The sequence below is a fragment of the Babylonia areolata genome, chromosome 24, assembly GCF_041734735.1.
Source record: "Babylonia areolata isolate BAREFJ2019XMU chromosome 24, ASM4173473v1, whole genome shotgun sequence".
NCBI classification, from domain to species: domain Eukaryota; kingdom Metazoa; phylum Mollusca; class Gastropoda; order Neogastropoda; family Buccinidae; genus Babylonia; species Babylonia areolata.
Window position 1 is genome coordinate 44,025,328 of NC_134899.1, and position 21,182 is coordinate 44,046,509.

Consider the following 21,182-nt stretch of genomic DNA (forward strand, 5'->3'; position numbering starts at 1 on the left):
ATTGGAGTGTTGTCCTCTGGAAAAATTCTGTAGAAGAAATATGCATTTGTATTTTGTATTTCTTTTTATCACAACAGATTTCTCTGTGTGAAATTCAGGCTGCTCTCCCCAGGGAGAGCACGTCGCTACACTACAGCGCCACCCATTTTTTTGTATTTTTTCCTGCGTGCAGTTTTTATTTGTTTTTTTTCCTATCGAAGTGGATTTTTCTACAGAACTTTGCCAGGAACAACCCTTTTGTTGCCATGGGTTCTTTTACGTGCGCAAAGTGCATGCTGCACACGGGACCTCGGTTTATCATCTCATCCAAATGACTAGCGTCCAGACCACTCAAGGTCTAGTGGAGGGGGAGAAAATACCGGCTGCTGAGCCGTGATTCAAACCAGCGCGCTCAGATTCTCTCGCTTCCTAGGCGGACGCGTTACCTCTAGGCCATCACTCCATGACTGTCATTTGTGGTTTGCTCTCTGTTAATTGAGTGGCAGTGGTTTGCTGAAGGCAGCAAAGAGCTGACTGACACTGCAGAAAATGCCGTGATTTGTGTGCGCTGTTTCAGTGTCAGTTTCAAGGCAGCGTCAAAAGCGCAGCATACTGATCCATGTACGGTACACCACATCAGGGAAGGAGGAAGGTGGCAGAATGGTTAAGATGCTCAGCTGCCTGTACAGACTCCAAAAGGGTCTGGTTTCGAATCCTGCTCTCGCCCTTTCTCCCAAGTTTGACTGGCAAATCAAACTGAGCATTTAGTCACTGGGATGAGACGATAAACCCGAGGTCCTGTGTGCAGCACGCACATGGCACACTGAAAAAGAACGCGTGCCAATTGGAGTGTTGTCCTCTGGAAAAATTCTGTAGAAGAAATATGCATTTGTATTTTGTATTTCTTTTTATCACAACAGATTTCTCTGTGTGAAATTCAGGCTGCTCTCCCCAGGGAGAGCACGTCGCTACACTACAGCGCCACCCATTTTTTTGTATTTTTTCCTACGTGCAGTTTTTGTTTTTTTCCTATCGAAGTGGATTTTTCTACAGAACTTTGCCAGGAACAACCCTTTTGTTGCCATGGGTTCTTTTACGTGCGCAAAGTGCATGCTGCACACGGGACCTCGGTTTGTCTCATCCGAATGACTAGCGTCCAGACCACCACTCAAGGTCCAGTGGAGGGGGAGAAAATATCGGCGGCTGAGCCGTGATTCGAACCAGCGCACTCAGATTCTCTCACTTCCTAGGCGGACGCGTTACCTCTAGGCCATCACTCCACCAAGGCCTGATTAAGCACGTTGGGTTATGCTGCTGGTCAGGCATGCCTAGCAGATGTGGTGTAGTGTATATGGATTTGTCCAAACACAGTGACGCCTCTTTGAGAAACTGAAACTGGGCATGTCATATGTGTGATGGAGACTGTCGGTGTCATAGTGATGGAGACTGTTAATGCCATGTGTGTGATACAGACTGGGCATGTCATGTGTGTGCTTGACACCAGGCATGCTTCGTATGTCGTGTATGTGCTATGACTCTTCAGGATCTTTCCAGGCAGACATTATGTCCTTCAGTTATTATCATTGTTTTTGCCATAATTTTTGTGATATCACTTTGATAACATTTTTCAGAAAATAATTTACTATAATCTGATGAAGCTGACAAAAACAACAACAAACAAATAAATAAAAGAAAATTGACAAAGTATGTCCGTGTGTTGTGTACATGTTTATAAACAACATGAAACATAAATTTAAATTTGACTGTGCACAGATTGTGTGTCCATTTGTGTGTGTATGTGTGTGTAACTGTGTGTATGTGTTCGTGTGTGTGTTTGTGTGTGTGTCTATGTGATTGTGTGTGCGCATGAAGAGAAAATAAAATTTGATCAAGTATTGTTAATATCAACTGAACTTTTGAGATTTTTTGTGTGACCTTAATCAGTCAGGTGAGGCAGTTTGACAGTCTCTGCCGCAAGCAGCTGGAACTTTTTGCAAGTTTCAGTTTCTCAAGGAGGTGCCACTGTGTTCAGACAAATCCATATACTCTGCTATGCAGATGCCTGACCAGCAGCATAACCCATTGTGCTCTTTCAGGCCTTCAGTAGCATATATTTCTGTACCTAGCAGACTGGATTCCTTCTACAGAATTTTGCCAGAGGACAACACTCTCATTGTCATGAGTTCTTTTTCAGTGTGCCATCTGCATTCTGCACATAGGACCTCGGCTTATTGTCTCATCTGGATGACAAGATGCTCAGTTTGATTCTCCTGTCAAACTTGGGAGAAAGGGTGAGACTGGGATCTGAACCCAAACCCTCACAGACACAGAAATGGCAGATAAGCATCTTAACCATTCTGCCACTTTCCTCCATTTTCGTGATTGTGATATTTCAGTCAGCCATGGCAGTCGTGATGATTGTCGTCCATATATTCAGTCCCCAAAACTCAGATATGTTGTGGGAAAGAATTAAGAAAGCAAGTGTCAAAAGATATCTGTATTTTTCCTACGAAAATGTCAAAGTACACCAGTTCAACTGAATGACAAGTGATTTGGGCTGAAGCGATACCAGCTGATGTTATAGTGTGGAAAGGAAGTTACATTTTCAGTGGTCATTGGGTGTGTATGTGTAGCAGTACTGCTTTTTTTCTTTTCTTTTTTTTCTATGATTGCAAGCAAATGTTACAAGGTGTTGCTGATAATTTTTGGTTTGTTCCTGACTTTGGAGGCTGTAGTACTGATAGATTCTGAGGTAGGCATGTCAGCAAGCCTCATACTGGAAAGTTGATTGTGCAGGACGAGCAGCAACAAAGACCTTCCCCCTCTGCTTTTTTTTTTTTGACCGACGGGTTTCTCCTCAGCTTGCCTGATTCTCCCTTCAAGCTGAGTGTCCCCTGTGAGCATTGCTCTTTATGTTGTTGTTGTTTTTTACACTTGCCTAACATTGCAAAATACTGAACATCAGACACACTGATCATAATTATCACCATCTTGATAACTGCATGTTTTTTCCTATGAAAACTTCAACAAAGAACAGCAGTACAACTGAAGGACAAGTGGTTTGTGCTGAAGTGGCAGTAGCTTTGTGCCAGTCTGTTTACATTTGGTCAGGCAGATGTTTACAACATCTGTGTAAAATTTTCAGTTACATTTTTTTTTATGTTCTATGATACACCTGCTGTTCTATGATTGCAGGCAAATGTACATGGTGTTGCTGATAATTTTGGTTTGTTCCTGATTTTAGAGGCTGTAGTTCTGAAAAAACTCTGCCGAGCGCACAGCACAACACCCCAATCCACCCATGCAGTTATTTGTCCATGCATCTCTCTGTCTCTCTCTCTCTCTCTCTCTCTCTCCTGCACACACACACACATACATACATATGTACATACACACAAGAAAACCTTTACATCCTTTAAACAGGCCAGCTGAGATTTTTTTTTTTTTTTAACAGTCTGTGCAAACACCATATTAACACTGACAAAGCCAACGCCGCCCAGAGATAAATGTCCACCCGAGCATATTTTAAACAACTGACAAATTTTCCTTTCTTTCCTGTTTTGATAATGATCAATATGCCCTTGGAAACTTTTAATCATGCAGGGACAAGTTAGGAACAAAACATTGGTGATCAAAGGAAAAGTTTTGCAGTTAGCAACAAGCTGGAAGCTCCCGTCAAACCATCAGTAATCAAAGTTTCAGATAAACTTAAAAGCGAGTATGCCCTTTCAGGGTTTCAGTGAAAGCTTGTCCGCTGATGACTGGATTTTATGTGTTTCATTATTCAACAGAGAGAAACACGGCTGCAGAGGTTTAATGCAGCTGTACAAACCAGGAATTCAATGCCTTTTTTTTTCTTTCTTTTTTTTTCTTCTTTTAATCTTCCCTTCTTTCAGTCCATAATTTTCCCACACCCTTCAAAACAAATCTAAAAACAGTCCTTTTCAATCAAGCAGTCTTTTTCATAAAGGCACTCAATACTCGGTGGATCCACATATGTATTTCCATGTGTGTGTGTTTTGTTTCTGAGTGAAGTGTTATTTGCAAAGTGCTTTGAGATGTTTTGAAAGTGCTGTATAAATTAGTAGTAGTATTGTGTTGTTGCTGGTGGTGATGTTGCCGCTGATGGTGTTGGTGGGGGTCATGATGTTGATATATTAGCAGTTGACAACAACAACACGTACGAAGCTCAGGGTATGAGTTAACCAGCAGACGTCACGTGTGACACGAGGTCAGGTCAGGGGAAGAGGGAGGAGGCATCAGGCCGGACGTGGGGAGGCTTGTTGCAGTTGTCTCCCGTGCAGCAGAAGTGGCACTGGGTGCCGCTGGGCAGCATCTGATGGTCCACCTGGCTGCACACCGCGCTGTCCTCATTCTGGTTGAAGTCCACACACGCTGTCTGGCTGGCACACCTGGAAGGAAGGGAGGGAGGGAGAAATGGGGAAAGGAAGGATGAATAAAGAAAGGAAGGGAAGGTAGATAATGATGATAATACTGATGATGATGTCTAAAAAAAAAAAAAAAAAAAATTAGTGAAGGAACTGTACCCCGCTTTCCCCGTATATGTAGTATTATCTTTATTTTGGTTGGTTTGTTTTTTCATTAACAAAAAATGTAAAAAAATTAAAAGACAAGTGAATGAGATTGCGCACACTGTAATGTGAACTGAACAAAAACAAGTTTAAAAAAAAGTTAATTAACCTGGGGAAAAAAAAAACGGAATGGGGAAGGATGAAGAAAGAAAGAAAGGGAAGGCAGATAATGATGATGATGCTGCTGATGATGGCGAAAAAATGGTGATAATTATTACGACGAAGATAATAACAATGATGAAAAAAATAATGATGATAATTACGACAAAGATAATAATGATGAGGAGGGGAAAATATATATAATGGTGATAATTATTATGACAAAGATAATTACAATGATGATGGTGACGAGAAAAAGAATTGTAATAACTACAAGTGAAGTTAATAACATTAAGAATGATGATGATGGTAATGATAAACATATATAAAATAACAAGTGAATTGATGGTGAAAATAAATAACAAAAAGAAGAATGATAAGAAGAAAATATTAACAAGCATAACGATAATGATGGTAATAAATAAACATTCATGAAATAACAAATAAAATGATAATTAAAATGAATAACATCAAAAACGACAAGCAGATGAAGAAGGTATAACAACACCCCCGAAAACGAGTATGGCTGCCTACATGGCGGGGTAAAAACGGTCATACACGTAAAAGCCCACTCGTGTCCATACGAGTGAACGAGGGAGTTGCAACCCACGAACAAAGAAGAAGAGAAGACGAAGAAAACGAGAAGAAAAAACCACAGTACCCTCTAGAAATCTGTCGGCCAGTACCCGTCTCCGTCACAGTGGTCATGCAGAAGGACTGACCAGCCGGACACAACGTCACGTAACTTCCCAGCAGACACCTCAGCCCGCTGCAGGTCGTGCACGAGACTGCAATGGTCAACACAGTCTCCGTTTCAGTTTCTCAAGGAGGCGTCACTGCACTGCCTTCACTGCTACAGGCAGATGTCTGCCACCAGCATAACCCAATTTGCTCTGCTCAGGCCTCGAATTCATGCATACGTTTGTGTGCTTATCACGCTAGATTTTTTTCGACAACATTCTGCGAGAGGACACTGAATACTTATGTTGACATGGGTGTTCTTTTCAGTGCGCCAAGTGCGTGCTGCACACGGGACCTCGGTTTATCATCTCATTCGTATGACTAGACGCTCAGTTTGATTTGCCAGTCAAACTTGGGAGAAAAGGCAAGAGCGGGATTCGAACCCAGACCCTCACGGACACTGTAATGGTAGATAAGCGTCTTAACCGTTCTGCCACCTATCTTTTTCGAATTGTCAAAACGCACACACACACACACACACACACACACACCATCAGTACCACCACCATCATCATAATATCCATGGTTACGTTCACACACACATCATAATTTTTATATTCACACTGTTTTGCACCAATAAAAGAATAACGGCACGTGCGTAAATGAAAATAGAACCTTTAGAAAACTGGAGTACAATATAGCAGCTCTGCCGCGGGCACCAATGTCTTTTTCCCACCATTGTGCGCATGCTCAAACACTACACTAAGCATATTGAGAAGGGAATGATTGGTAATCTAATGTGGGCATACTTTCACTTCAAAACTGTAGTTTAATTAAGGACACAGCAGTCATCATGGCTATCTGTTGGAAACTGAAGACTGATGATGATGCGAAGTGTCATCATGCCGAGGGTGACGATGTGAAATGCCGTCATGTCGAGGATGACGATGTGAAGTGTCATGTCCAGGATGACGATGCGAAATGCCGTCATGTCGAGGATCAGTGACGATGCGAAATGCCGTCATGTCGAGGATCAGTGACGATGCGAAATGCCGTCATGTCGAGGATCAGTGACGATGTGAAATGCCGTCATGTCGAGTATGACGATGTGAAATGTCGTCATCGGTAAAAGAAATAATAATAATAATCAGTGGACACGTGACACCAGATCCCAAAGTCCGAAGCACACGTGCGGCTGCCGTGCAGGTGGGAAATGGAACGCCAGCAGGCAGGGACAAGGCCAGACGCAACTCTCGAGCAGCTGTAAGGCACTGGCGGCGATCTCCCTCACATGTCCTCACTGCCTTGTTTCTTAGAGCACGCCAGCTGCTTTTATCACGTGCAGCAGCAGTCTCAAGCTGGCAAGGCTGAAGGTTTTTCTCCCCTTTTTTTTTTTTTTTTTTTTCCGAGGCTGGCTTTGAGGTTTTAGGCCTATTTTTACCTCTTCTTTGGGCGTCCCTTTGACCTTGGTTAGGCTCTCAATGCCTCATCAGCGCGTTCAGTTTGATTTATAAATGCAAACATCAAGCACCAGCTCTGTGTTTTTTGTTGTTGTTGTTTTTGTAGGGGTTTTGTATGTTGTTTGTTTTGTTTTGTTTTTAGAGCAAATATGGTGTAGCGTATACGGAGCAGTCCGCACGCTTTGACAACCCCATGAAACTGAAACTGAAATTTGGCGTTGGTGTTTGCGTCTGTCATGCACCAGATCCCTATAGAAGAGCTGTCGGGGAATTGTGGACCCTTCCATGCGGATGACGTGGCCAGGCCTTCGAAGCTGGGCCTGAGGGATCTTGGTTTCGATGCTTGGAGTTCCGGCTCTGTCCAGGACTTCTGGGTCAGTGATGACGTCCTGCTAGCGTACTGACACATATGACTGATGGCAGGGAACGTGTGTGGCCTTGCTTCAGCCACTTGATGTGCCCTCTGTAGATTCAGTTTCAGCTTCCGCCAAGGAGGCGTCACTGCGTTCGGACAACTCCATATACGCTACACCACATCTGCTAGGCAGATGCCTGACAGCAGCATAACCTAACGCGCTTGTCAGGCCTTGAGTGCATGCTTATATATTTGTGTACAGAGTGGATTTCTTTTTTACATAATGTCGCCAGAGGACAGCACTCTCGTTGCCATGGGTTCTTTTTCAGTGCGCCAAGTGCGGGCTGCACACAGGACCTCGGTTTATCGTCTCATCCGAAAGAATATATGCTCAGTTTTGATTTTCCAGTCAAACTTGGGAGAAAGGGCGAGAGCGGGATTCGAACCCACGCCCTCATGGACTCTCTGTATTGGCAGCTGAGCATCTTAACCATTCTGCCACCTTCTTCGTGCGGTAAAAGTCAACGTTTCGCGTTCGAAGAGCAGTGATGTGTGAACTATCGCTGTAGAGAGTGCACAACGTAACATGAACGTGATGGATTCGATATTACAGTGGATCGATAAATAACGGTGCTCGGGGACCATCCCACTCAGAAGTTCAGGAACAGCGGCATAAAGAGATCGTTACGTCCGGGAACTTCAAAGCGTGTTGGGTTACGTTGCTGGTCAGGCATCTGCTTAGCAGATGTGGTGTAGCGCATATGGATTTGTCCGAGCGCAGTGACGCCTCTTTGAGTAATTGAACTGAACCGAACTTTAGCTGCAGTGAATTTTCGGGTTGTCTCCCTTGCTCTGACACGTGAGTTCTTCGTGTTCCGCAGTGTGTCGCTGCATCACCCACACAGCTGTGGAATCCTGACGGTGTCCCGTGCCTGATCCGCCCGAGCAGTCTTTGCATGCTAGGATAAGCAAGTCCATAAGATGATTGAAATCAGGGTTCTCTCTCTCTCTCTCTCTCTCTCTCTCTCTCTCTCATACTACAGATGGATCAAAACAGACTGCCATACATGACTTATCAGATGCTGCTTGGATTAGATTTAAATGGAAAACAGTGTTGGGCTTCTCAAGTTAGAGAAATATTATGTACAACAGGTTTTAATTTTGTGTGGTTGCAACAAGGTGTTGGTGATGTGAAAGGATTTCTTGTTACTTTCAAGCAAAGACTTATAGATATCTTCATTCAAGAATGGTCGGGTACTATTAGTGATAGAGACAGATATTCATGCTACAGATCATTTAAAGTTATATTTGAAAAAGAAAAATACATAACAAATGCTGATGAATATTGTTTCAGAGTGGCGTTGTGTCAGGCCAGATTCAATGTGCTTCCTTTAAATAATAATGTTAATAGGTACACTGAAAATGATGTTTTAAAGCATTGTCCTTTTTGCCAAGGTGAACTAGAAGATGAATACCATTTGTTGTTTGTTTGTTCTGTATATATTGATTTACGGACAAAATTTCTTCAAGACTTTCCTAAACATGTCTCTTAGTTCACTTCTCCGATCAAACAACAAGCAGAGAAATTGCCATGTATCAAAATTTATTTTCCATGCGATGAAAAGGAGAAATCATATACTCAGACCTAATTAAGTAGAATTCATGTCAAATCCATGAATATTATGATATTGTGTCATCTATTCAAGTGTTATAATACCCCTTCCCATGCCCAACCCCCAGTCCCCTGGTTTTGAATTGTGGTCCATGGCCAAAGTTCATTAAAACATTTTCGTTCGTTCGTTCTCTCTCTCTCTCTCTCTCTCTCTCTCTCTCTCTCTCACGCACACACACACACATATATATATATATATATAGAGAGAGAGAGAGAGAGAACACGCACAGATCCGCACACACACACACACACACACACACACAGAGGGAAATATATATAGAGAGAGAACACAAATGAATAAATAAACAGATTGACAAACAAATAATAACAAGAAATAGATTTTTTTTAAATAAAAACTCACTGGATGGTGGGGCTGTCGTTGGCTTAGGCGTAGTTATTGGCATTGGCGTAGTTGTTGGCGTAGTTGGTCTAGGTGTAGTTGTTGGCGTAGTTGTTGGCGTAGTTGGTCTAGGTGTAGTTGTTGGCGTAGTTGTTGGCGTAGTTGGTCTAGGTGTAGTTGTCGGCGTAGTTGGTCTAGGTGTAGTTGTTGGCGTTGTTGTTGGCGTAGTTGGCCTTGGCGTAGTTGTTGGCGTAGTAGTCGTAGTAGTCGTAGTTGGCGTAGTGGTCGTTGGCATAGGCGTGGTTGTTGGACGAGGTGTAGTCGGCCTTGGTGTCGTGGTCGTTGGCTTTGGTGTAGTTGTAGTGGTGGTAGTGGTTGTGGTAGTGGGGGGAGGGGTGGTCGGAACTCTGAAGCCAGGGTGGGACTGTTTGAAGCTGGTTGCGGCACCATCTACAGGAAAGACTGGCCTCGTTTGATACTGATACCCGATGCAGTGCAGGGAAAAGCATGTTTCTGTTGCAAACGCTCGGGTTTTTGTTGTGTGTGTGTGTGTGTGTGTGTGTGTTGGTTTTTGTTGTTGTTTATTTTGCTGTTGTTTTTTTGTTGTTTTGTTTGTTTGTTTTGTTTTTTGTTTGTTTTTTTGTTTTTTTTTTTTTTTTGGGGGGGTTGTTTGCTTGCTTGTTTGTTTTAGTGTTGTTGTTTTTTTTCCTTACGGGACATGGAGGGCTTCTGACCCTGTGCCCAACACCCAACCTCGAGGACCAGTGGATCAGTGTTTGTTTCGGCCCCAGCCCTTCAACCTGCTCAGCCTTTCCGGCTTGGGTGACGAATCTCACGTCGTCCTACTAGGGGTCTGCGGGTTGTTGAAACACAAAAGCCCCCCTCTCCCACTCCCCCCCCCCCCCGCCCTCCCGTCGGCTTCCCCCACCCCACCCTCTTCCCCCGACCACTATACAACGTGGAGTGATGGCCGAGAGGTAACGCGTCCGCCCAGGAAGCGAGAGAATCTGAGCGCGCTGGTTCGAATCACGGTTCAGCCGCCGATATTTTCTCCCCCTCCACTGGACCTTGAGTGGTGGTCTGGACGCTAGTCATTCGGATGAGACGATAAACCGAGGTCCCGTGTGCAGCATGCACTTAGCGCACGTAAAAGAACCCACGGCAACAAAAGGGTTGTTTCTGGCAAAATTCTGAAGAAAAATCCACATCGATAGGAAAAACAAATTAAAAAAACTGCATGCAGGAAAAAATACAAAAAAAAAGGGTGGCGCTGTAGTGTAGCGACGCGCTCTCCCTGGGGAGAGCAGCCCGAATTTCACACAGAGAAATCTGATGTGATAAAAAGAAATACATATACAAATACGATTCTGTGCGAGAGAACGAGAAGCCGCCCAAGAAACGTTTGGCGAAAAGACCCCCAAGCAGACACCAAGTAGAGTGGCCTTACATGGAGCCAGGTGGCGGTAAATACACAGCTTAGGGGATCGTGGAGGTCTCTTGTTCATGGTCTACACCCAAGAGGGGTGCAAGGGGTGGGGTGGGGGGGACAGGTTTGAGGGGGGTTGGGGGGTAAGGGGGGGGGGGGGCTGGGTGGCAGGGTTTGGGGATGAGTACAATTGAATGGAAAGCACCGTGTTCAAAAGAATACCTGTAAAACTAACGTCGTTCTGTATTCCCCATGGAGTAAAAGGAAAATGCCATGTTCATATCAACTATCGTCATTTTGATTTCTTGACTAATTATTACCCATGCTGTGACTGGGAGAAAAAAAAACACTAACAGTGTTCATGAAGAACACGTGTAAAAAACTAAAGTCATTTTGTATATCCCAAGGAAAATGCATGTACTCTGTTCATAAATATCACCCGTGTAACTAATACCTCTATGTATATTCATGCAGAACAGGGAAATCACTTTTTGTTGTTGTTTTTTAAAGCATATAAAACTAATGTCATTTCTTCCAAATATTCATGTTGTGATGGCAAAATACTATGTTCATGAAAACTAAAAACCACCGTCATTCTGTATATCTATGCAATGCAGGGCAAATACTACGCTCAGAAAAAAAAGAAGAAGAAAAAAACGTCTAAAGCAAACATCATTCTGTATCAAAGCAGATAAGGAAAATCCTACCAATACCAAAAGCCATTGAAATGGAGCGTTATCGTACGATTCTAAACATCAGATAAAACTGATCATATATCACCAGTCAAAAAGTGCGGCAAACCATTGGCCAGCACACAGGAAAGCCATTTGCAGAGAGGGGCTTTGAACACATCCGACAGATACATCATGGAGGAATCTGGTGAACGGTTCTTCTTCTGTGATGCGCCACAGTTTTCTTTTTTTTTTTTTCTTTTTTTTTCTTCTTTTGCACTCGTGGGCTGCAACTCCCACGTTCACTCGTATATACGCGAGTGGGCTTTTACGTGTATGACCGTTTTTAACCCGCCCTGTAGGCAGCCATACTCCGCTTTCGGGGTGTGTGCATGCTGGGTATGTTCTTGTTTCCATAACCCACCGAACGCTGACATGGATTACAGGATCTTTAACGTGCGTATTTGATCTTCTGCTTGCGTATACACACGAAGGGGGTTCAGGCACTGGCAGGTCTGCACAAATGTTGACCTGGGAGATCGTAAAAATCTCCACCCTCTACCCACCAGGCGCCCTCACCGTGATTCGAACCCGTGAACTTCAGATTGTAAGTCCAACGCTTTAACCATTCGGCTGTTGCGCCCGTCGAGGCGCCCCAATGACCTTTCACAGAGTTAATAAAAGGAGGGAGAAGTTGATTAGGGAAACTTCTGTTCCCACAAGGAACATATGTAAAACTAATGCCGTATACCATGTAGTTTTGGGGGACATTTTATTTTTCAAAACAACGCCTGTAAAACTAATATCGTCCTGAGCTGGTCTTCCTGTCTCAGTTTTTTTTTTAATTTTATATCTGTCTGTGCATTGATCTGTGTATCTGTCTGTCGGATAGTTTGTCTGTTTGTCTGTCTGTCTGTCTGTCTACCGATATTTTTTTTCCATATATCTGTATGCACTGTATCCATTCTGTCTCTGTCTCTCCACTGCCTATGTCTATCGATCTATTGATCGATGGGTCTATCTACCCACCTTCCCTCCCGTGTCCATCTATCTACCAATCTATCTGCCTACCTGTCTACCAGCCTATCTATATATCTATCTATGCACCTTGTTCCTCTAATATATGTATGACAGTCAGTCGTGTTCGACAATGACCACCACAACAGCAGAGGAGGTAACTGCTGTCCCGACTATCTGGGCCAGAATTTGATTATAGTGGAGAGTGTCTTGCCCAAGTTACACCCCCACTCTCTTGGCCAAGAGGGTTTCAGGACAGTCGGCGTTAGGAGGGTTCCCAAAGGCCAACTAGCCCCCGAGGCTGCAGCACTAAGAGCCAGTGCAATTTTGCCTCCCAGTTCGAGTACCTCTGTACTTTTCGATCAAATACTGCACACATCCTGCGTCATTTCCGGTGTCGTGCAGCAACTGCTGCAAAATGCTGATCAGAAGGTCTGCACACACAGAGGGAACACCATTATTGTGTGCTGTGCTGTGCTGTGCTGTGCCGTGCTGTTCTGTGCTGTGATTTGATGTGATGTGCTGTACTGTGATATATGTTGTGTTGTGCTGTGTTGTGCTGTGCTGTACTGTGATATATGTTGTGCTGTGCTGTGCTGTACTGTGATGCAATGTACTGTACTGTGCTATGATATGATGTGCTGTGCTGTGATCTGATGTGTTGTACTATGATTTGATGCGATGTGCTGTACTGTGATATATGTTGTGCTGTGCTGTGCTGTGCTTTACTGTGATGCAATGTACTGTACTGTGCTGTGCTATGATATGATGTGCTGTGCTGTGCTGTGCTGTGATCTGATGTGTTGCAGTATGATTTGATGCGATGTGCTGTACTGTGATATATGTTGTGCTGTGTTGTGCTGTGCTGTACTGTGATGTAATGTGCTGTACCGTGCTGTGCTATGATATCATATGATGTGCTGTGCTGTGCTGTGCTGTGCTGTGCTGTACTGTGCTGTGCTGTGATGTGATGTGCTATAGTGCCATGTACTGTATTTTACTGTACTGTATTCTATAGTATGTTTTGTTTTTGTTTTATATCCTAGTCCTTTATATTGTATTGCATTGTATTGTATTGTATTGTATTGTATTACGTTTTTGTCACAACAGATTTTCCTGCCTGAATTTTTTTGTTTTCCCTTGGTAAAGTACGTTGTCACAGTGAAATGCCTCTCTCTCTCTCTCTCTCTCTCTCCCTCTCCTGTGTCTCTCCGTACATCTCTCTCCTCTCTCTCACTCCCCCCCTCCATCTCTCTCTCTCTCACTCCCTCTCTCTCTCTCTCCCTCATCTCTCTTTCTCTGTGTGTGTGTCTCCCCTCGTCTCTCTCTCCCTCTCTCTCCCTTTCTCTCTCCCCCCTCTCTCTTCTCTCCCCCTCTCCCTCTCTCTCTCATCCCCTCCCTCTCTCTTCTCTCCCCCTCTCCCTCTCTCTCTCATCCCCTCCCTCTCTCTTCTCTCCCCCTCTCCCTCTCTCTCTCATCCCCTCCCTCTCTCCCTCTCTCTCCCCCTTCCCCTCTGTGCCCACGTGCACTGACCGTTTTCAGAGAGGTAGTGGTGACGTCCGCGAGTGGCAGCCCTCCTGCGTCGGCCCAGCATGGCAATGGACATCTCTCCCCACCACGCTGTCCACATGGTCAACGCCAGCGCGTGCATGCGAGCGCGCGCGCGCGCACACACACACACACACACACACACACACACACAAGCACGCACGCACACACACACACACATATATATAATTATATATATATATACATACATATATATACATATATATATAATTGTAGATAATTTATATATATATACACTCCCAGAAAGACACACACACACACGCACACGCACGCGCGCGCGCGCGAACGTACATCGTACATACAAAAAGTCGTATGAACACTCGCAGGATGGCGTCCAGACGTGCACACATACATACACTCGCTCGTGTATGCTCTCTCTCTCTCTCTCTCTCTCTCTCCTTCTTACACACACACACACACACACACACACACACACACACGTAGAGAGAGAGAGAGAGAGAGAGAGAGAGAGAGAGAGAAACACAATACCAGGGAATTAAGCAGACAGAGACATATCGACAGAGACACACACACTGAGACACAGACCGTGACAGAGACACAGAGACAGACAGAGAATGACAGACACAGGCAGAGAAGCAGAGCATCCAGCCCCACAATTCACAACAGAAGCGACGCACACACACGGGCGCAATAGTCGAATGGTTAAGGCGTTGGACTTTCAATCTGAGAGTCCCGGGTTCGAATCTCGGTGACTGCGCCTGGTGTAGTGGGTAAAGGGTGGAGATTTTGCCAGTCTCCCAGGTCAACAAAATCATGTGCAGACCTGCTAGTTCCTGAACCCCCTTCGTGTGTATACGCACGCTGAAGGTCAAATACGTACGTTAAAGATCCTGTAATTTATGTCATCGTTCGGTGGGTTATGGAAACAAGAACATACCCAGCATGCACACCCCCGAAAACGGAGTATGGCTGCCTATATGGTGGGGGTAAATAAAAAAAAATTTTAAAAGGCAATACACGTAAAATGTTACATGTCTGAGTGTGAAAATGTGCGTGTCTGAAATCTGATTGAATGGCACAGGAAACGAATGATGAGCGCCCGATGGCAGCCGTCAGTCGGCTCTGCCCAGGTAGGCAGCCTGTTGTGCAAATGACCCCTTCTTTGTAAAGCGCTTACAGCTTGGTTTCCGACCGAGGATAGGCGCTATATAAGTATCCATATCAATCGACCAATCAAAAACACATACAATACTCACAGGAATTTTTGTCAGGCACAGGGCTGTGTTCGTCGTAAAACAGCTTCAGTGCTGCCTCTGCATTGGCTGAAAAAGTGACCAGAATGAAACAACACGTTTCTCCTACCGCTACTGCTACTGCTGTTACAACCATTATCAACACCAATGTCAATACCAAACTCAGCAACCTATCAGTATCAATGTCAATATCAATATCAACAGACTACCAATATCAACAGCCAATCAATATCAATACCAACAGTATCAATATCAATAGCCCATAAATATCTATAGAACAGCCTATCAATATCAATATAAACAGCCTGTCAATATCAATAACCAATCAATATCAAATGCCTAGCAATATCGATAGCTTACCAATATCAATAGCCCATCAATATCAATAGCCTAACAATATGAATAACTCATCAATATGAATATCAATAGCCTAGCAATATCGATAGCCAGCCTATATAAATATCAACAGCCTGTCAATATCAATAGCCTATCGATATCAATAGCCTGTCACTATCAACTATCAGTATCAATATCAGTTGCCAGACAATACCAATATCAATAGCTTGTCAATATGAATGTCAATAACCAATCAATATCAATATCAATAACCCATCAATATCAATAGCCTGTCAATATAAATAGCCCATCAATATCAATAGCCTGTCAATATCAATAGTCAATTAATATCAATAGCCTGTCAATATCAATAGCCCGTCAATATCAATAGTCAATTAATATCAGTAGCCTGTCAATATCAATAGCCAATCAATATCAATAGCCAATCAATATCAATATCAATAGCCAATCAATATCAATAGCCAATCAGAATCAAAAGCAAATCAATGTCAATAGTCAATCAATATCAAAAGCCTGTCAATATCAATATCTATAGCCTATCAATATCAATATCAATATCAATAGCCTATCAATATCAATATCAGTATCAATATCAATTGCCAGTCAATACCATTATCAATAGCCTGTCGATATGAATGTCAATAGCCTATCAATACCAATATCAGTGTCAACCACTTTAACGTCTGGAACACACACCGTTCAGAAATTTCCTTTCAGGCCCGTCATAAGATAAGAGAGAGACAGAGAGAAAAAAAAAAGGTAGTAACTATTACAATTAATAAATGATTGTTTCTTTTAAAAAGAATTATAAGAACATAAACACGAAGAAGAGCGTCTTCTCTCCTCGCATTGTAAGCCAACGCAAAGAATCTATCATAAGATCCCTAGCGGAGCAGGGGAGTTAGGGTGGGGAGGGCGAAGAGAGAGTAAGTTGGAAGGAAGGAAGGAAGGAAGGATGGATGGAAGAATGGAATCAAGGACGTTGCACGATTAGAACAGTTAGCATCACAGTAAATTGTCATCACCACGCACAGAGCGCTTAAAATGGGAAAGAAGCACACACACACACACACACACACACACACACACACACACACACAAAGAAGAAGAAGAAGAGTGGTATAATGCGCTCCGTCGTCTTTGATGCAACTGATGCCAGATTTTTTTTATTTTTAAAAAAAATAAATCACTGTGTAATGCGTAAAGTAAAACTCGAAAGACGTCAGGTATAGACTGATGTTTATTTGTTTGAAGGGCGATTTGTTTCACTTCGTTGCTTTTAGTTTCGATGCTTGCTGGTTTGAGGTCCTTTCTTTTCCGCCCCCTTTTGCTGTTATGCTTGACAGGCCGTTCAGAGGTATACCTATCATCGGTGAATGTAGACTAATGAGTATAATTATTGTAATCAATTGCGTGTATTTGAGGTAAGCATTTATCACGAACCGGAATTACATGGAACACATACACATGCAGGCAAGTACGCATGCACATGCGTACAGACACACACACACACACACACACGCACACGCACATGCACGCACGCACACATACACGCGCACACACACACGCGCGCGCGCATGCACGTGCGTTTCGCGCGCGCCAACACACACACACACACACACACATACTCACACACACATACACACACACACACACAGACCGACAGGCAGACAGACAAATACAGATCAAAACAACAAAACAAGTGACATCATCATCTTCATCATCAACAACAATAACTTCTTCACCAACATCAGCAGTAGCAACAACAATCTAAGAAGTGACTACATATCCCCCCTCGAATGACAATGATGGCTACTACTACTACTGCTACTGCTGCTGCTACTACTACTACTACTACTACTACTACTACTACTACTACTGTATAAATGTATGATAGTCAGTCGTGTTCGACTATGACCATCAGAACAGCAGAAAAGGTAACTGCTGTACCGACTCAGTGGAGAATATCTTGCCCAAGTTACATCCCATTCTCTCGGCCAAGAGGGTTTTAGGACAGTCGGTGTTGGGAACTACTACTACTTCTTCAACTAAGAAGATGATGATGAAGAAGAAGAAATAGTTGTGTGGGGTTTTTTTTTTCTTCTCTCAGAAGTAGTAGTTGTTAGTAGCAGTAGTATTGAGATTTTATCAAATACATCTTCCTTACTTGCGCACGGGTGTAGAAAGGTGTAGAGGCCCATGGTGGTGTTGACTACGACTGGAACATCAAACACATAGAGACTGACCCAGCGGGAACAATAACAACCACAACGACTGACCAGATGGAAATATAACGACAATGATACCACGGTAACAATGACTGACCAGATGGAAATATAACGACAATGATACCACGGTAACAATGACTGACCAGATGGAAATATAACGACAATGATACCACGGTAACAATGACTGACCAGATGGAAATATAACGACAATGATACCACGGTAACAATGACTGACCAGATGGAAATATAACGACAATGATACCACGGTAACAATGACTGACCAGATGGAAATATAACGACAATGATACCACGGTAACAATGACTGACTGGATGGAAAGGATCAGGACAATGACAACGAATGACCCGGGGGGAAACAATAGCACCAATGACATCGAGTAATTGGATGGAAAGACAACGACAATGAAAACGACGACAACAATGACTGACAAGGTGGAAAAAAAAATAACGACCATGACAACGAATGACCCGGTGGGTGAAAACAGCAGCAATGACTACGAATGATCAGATGGAAAGATAACGACAATGACAACAACTGACCCACTGCAAAAAACAACAACAATACAATGACAACGACTTACCCACTGCAAAAAAAAAAGAAGAAAAAAAAGACAATGACAACTGATGACCCACTGCAAAAAAACAAACAACAACAACAACAAAAAACAATGACAACGACTGACCCACTGCAAAAAACATACAATGACAACGACTGACCCACTGCAAAAAAAAAAACATACAATGACAACGACTGACCCACTGCAAAAAACATACAATGACAACGACTGACCCACTGCAAAAATATACAAGACAATGACTGAACCACTGCAAAAGAAGACAATGACGACTGACCCACTGCAAAAAAAATACAAGACAACGACTGACCCACTGCAAAAAAAAATACAAGACAACGACTGACCCACTGCAAAAAAAAAAACAAGACAACGACTGACCCACTGCAAAAAAACATACAATGACAACGACTGACCCACTGCAAAAAACATACAATGACAACGACTGACCCACTGCAAAAGAAGACAATGACAACGACTGACCCACTGCAAAAAACATACAATGACAACGACTGACCCACTGCAAAAGAAGACAATGACAACGACTGACCCACTGCAAAAAACATACAATGACAACGACTGACCCACTGCAAAAGAAGACAATGACAACGACTGACCCACTGCAAAAGAAGACAATGACAACGACTGACCCACTGCAAAAAACATACAATGACAACGACTGACCCACTGCAAAAAACATACAATGACAACGACTGACCCACTGCAAAAAAAAATACAAGACAACGACTGACCCACTGCAAAAGAAGACAATGACAACGACTGACCCACTGCAAAAAACATACAATGACAACGACTGACCCACTGCAAAAGAAGACAATGACAACGACTGACCCACTGCAAAAGAAGACAATGACAACGACTGACCCACTGCAAAAAAACATACAATGACAACGACTGACCCACTGCAAAACAAAAAAAAAGCAAAAAAAACAATGACAACGACTGACCCACTGCACAAAAAAAGCAAAAAAAACAATGACAACGACTGACCCACTGCACAAAAAAAAGCAAAAAAAAACAATGACAACGACTGACCCACTGCACAAAAAAAGCAAAAAAAACAATGACAACGACTGACCCACTGCACAAAAAAAAGCAAAAAAAACAATGACAACGACTGACCCACTGCACAAAAAAAAGCAAAAAAAACAATGACAACGACTGACTGGATGGAAGAGATAAGGTCAAGGACACCGACAGCATTGTTTGACAAAAACAAAACAATAAAGAAACAAGCAAAAATCATGGCTGTCTAACAGGGATAACCATTGAAACATAACTGAATAATAAGAAGAAGAAGAAGAAGAAGAAAACACCAGAGTGAAAATAAATTAAATACAATGTTGGTCCACTGCAATAATTCGGAGGGATACGTAGTTATTGTTTTTGAAAATTAATTTATGTAGAGCAGTGAAATAGTAATGTGTGTGTGTGTGTGTGTGTGTGTGTGTGTGTGTGTGTGTGTGTGTGTGAGAGAGAGAGAGAGAGAGAGAGAGGGCATCACACGACAATAACCCACAATCTTCGTGTCTAATTTATAGAGACCAATCTTTTTTTTTCAAAATATGTCTTGTTATGGATTGGATAGGGATATATCAAAACACAGAAAGAAATAACAATGGTATTCCCTTTAATTTCTGTCTGTATAACTTTAATAATACTCATACCTCCCTGACAGGACAGCTCGAGTCGTTTACAATAATATATATATATATATATATATATATATATATAATCAATACTTATTGATATAGCCTACGTGCATTCACGCACGACATACAATACATAAGCGTGTGCGCGCACAAACACGCAAACAAACGCATATACGCAGCCACAAGAAGCACATTGAGAACGGGAGAAGTATGCATTGAGAACTTGGGAAATGCACTCAAGGGCTGCCCTATTGAGGGTGGGTTTTTTTGTTGTTTTTTCCGATAGTAAGCCACAAGGGTATAATGGCTAGAGGATAGGTTGTGTAGCATGCTTTCTCGTTTGCTTGACTGGTTTCGTGAGCGGCTTAGATTTAGTGGTAAGTTTGGTTTTCACACACACACGCACACACACACACACACACACACACACACATCTCTATTCTGTACTCACACGGCATCGTATGTTCGAATGAACTTGCATCTGACAGCTGATTGTCCAGATCTGAATGACAACAAAACAGTTACACAGAAACCCTCTTCTGTTGTATTGTATTGTATTGTATTGTATTGTATTGTTGTGGCAGAATGGTTGAGACGCTTATCTGCCAATACAATATCCGTGAGAGTCTGCATTCGAATCGCGCTCTCGCCCCTTCTCCAATGTTTGACTGGAAAGTTCAACTGAACGATTGGTCATTTCGGATGCATGAGACGATAAACCGTCGTCGCACGGGCAGCACGCTTTTGGCACACTGAAAAAGAATCCATGGCAACAAAAGTGTTGTCCTCTGACAAATTTCTGTGAAAGAAATCCAGTCTGTTCGGAACTTCACGTAGAGAAGGCATGAGCAAGCACGTTGGGGTATGTTGCTGGTCAGACATCTGCCTGGCAGATGTGTTGTAGCGTGTATGGATTTGTCTGAACGCAGTGACGCTTCCTTGAGGAACTGAAACTTTGTTGTGTTACTTTTTTGTCGCGTCACACTTCTTTTGTGTGAAATTCGGGCTGCTCTCCACGGGGACAGTGCCGGGCCACGGTACAGCCCGAATCATATTTTCTTTCTTTCTTTCTTTCTCTGTTTCTTTCTTTCTGTCTTTCTTTCTTGCTTTCTTTTTTTTTTCTTTCTGTCTTTCTTTCTTTTTTTTCTTTTTTTTCTTTTTTTTTGTCTGCAGGTGTATTTGTTTGCTTTTTTTACAACTACAGTGGGATTTTTTTCCACAGTTTATTTCCATGGACAACCTTGGCACACGAGACTTCG

General features: G+C 42.9%; 2 protein-coding genes across 2 annotated transcripts in view; both read right to left on the reverse strand.

Moving 5' to 3' along the window:
* Nucleotides 1-4,107: 4,107 nt before the first annotated feature.
* On the reverse strand, nt 4,108-9,346 carry LOC143298519 (uncharacterized). Its single transcript, XM_076611369.1, has 3 exons — nt 9,200-9,346; nt 5,332-5,458; nt 4,108-4,391 (listed from the first exon to the last, which is right to left on the reverse strand). The coding sequence occupies exons 1-3, from the start codon at nt 9,240-9,242 to the stop codon at nt 4,217-4,219; spliced, it is 345 nt and encodes a 114-aa protein (XP_076467484.1). The 5' UTR covers nt 9,243-9,346; the 3' UTR covers nt 4,108-4,216.
* Nucleotides 9,347-9,372: 26 nt separating this feature from the next.
* The window catches only part of LOC143298640 (uncharacterized), a 15,151-nt gene continuing 3,341 nt past the window's right edge, over nt 9,373-21,182 (reverse strand). Inside the window, exons 3-8 of the mRNA XM_076611520.1 lie at nt 20,375-20,425; nt 17,600-17,650; nt 15,079-15,144; nt 13,826-13,912; nt 12,640-12,726; nt 9,373-9,524 (exon numbers count right to left, since the gene is read on the reverse strand). Of these exons, the coding sequence (XP_076467635.1) occupies nt 9,373-9,524; nt 12,640-12,726; nt 13,826-13,912; nt 15,079-15,144; nt 17,600-17,650; nt 20,375-20,425 (494 nt within the window). The remainder of the gene's footprint in view (nt 9,525-12,639; nt 12,727-13,825; nt 13,913-15,078; nt 15,145-17,599; nt 17,651-20,374; nt 20,426-21,182) is intronic.

Bases quoted from the DNA above. Each gene is read 5' to 3' on its own strand.
- LOC143298519 (XM_076611369.1), bottom strand. From the start codon at position 9,242: ATGCCAATAACTACGCCTAAGCCAACGACAGCCCCACCATCCA. The intron at 5,459-9,199 runs GTGAGTTTTTAT...TGACCATTGCAG, and splicing joins AACGACAGCCCCACCATCCA to TCTCGTGCACGACCTGCAGC. The intron at 4,392-5,331 runs GTACTGTGGTTT...CCTTCCTTCCAG, and splicing joins GGCCGACAGATTTCTAGAGG to GTGTGCCAGCCAGACAGCGT.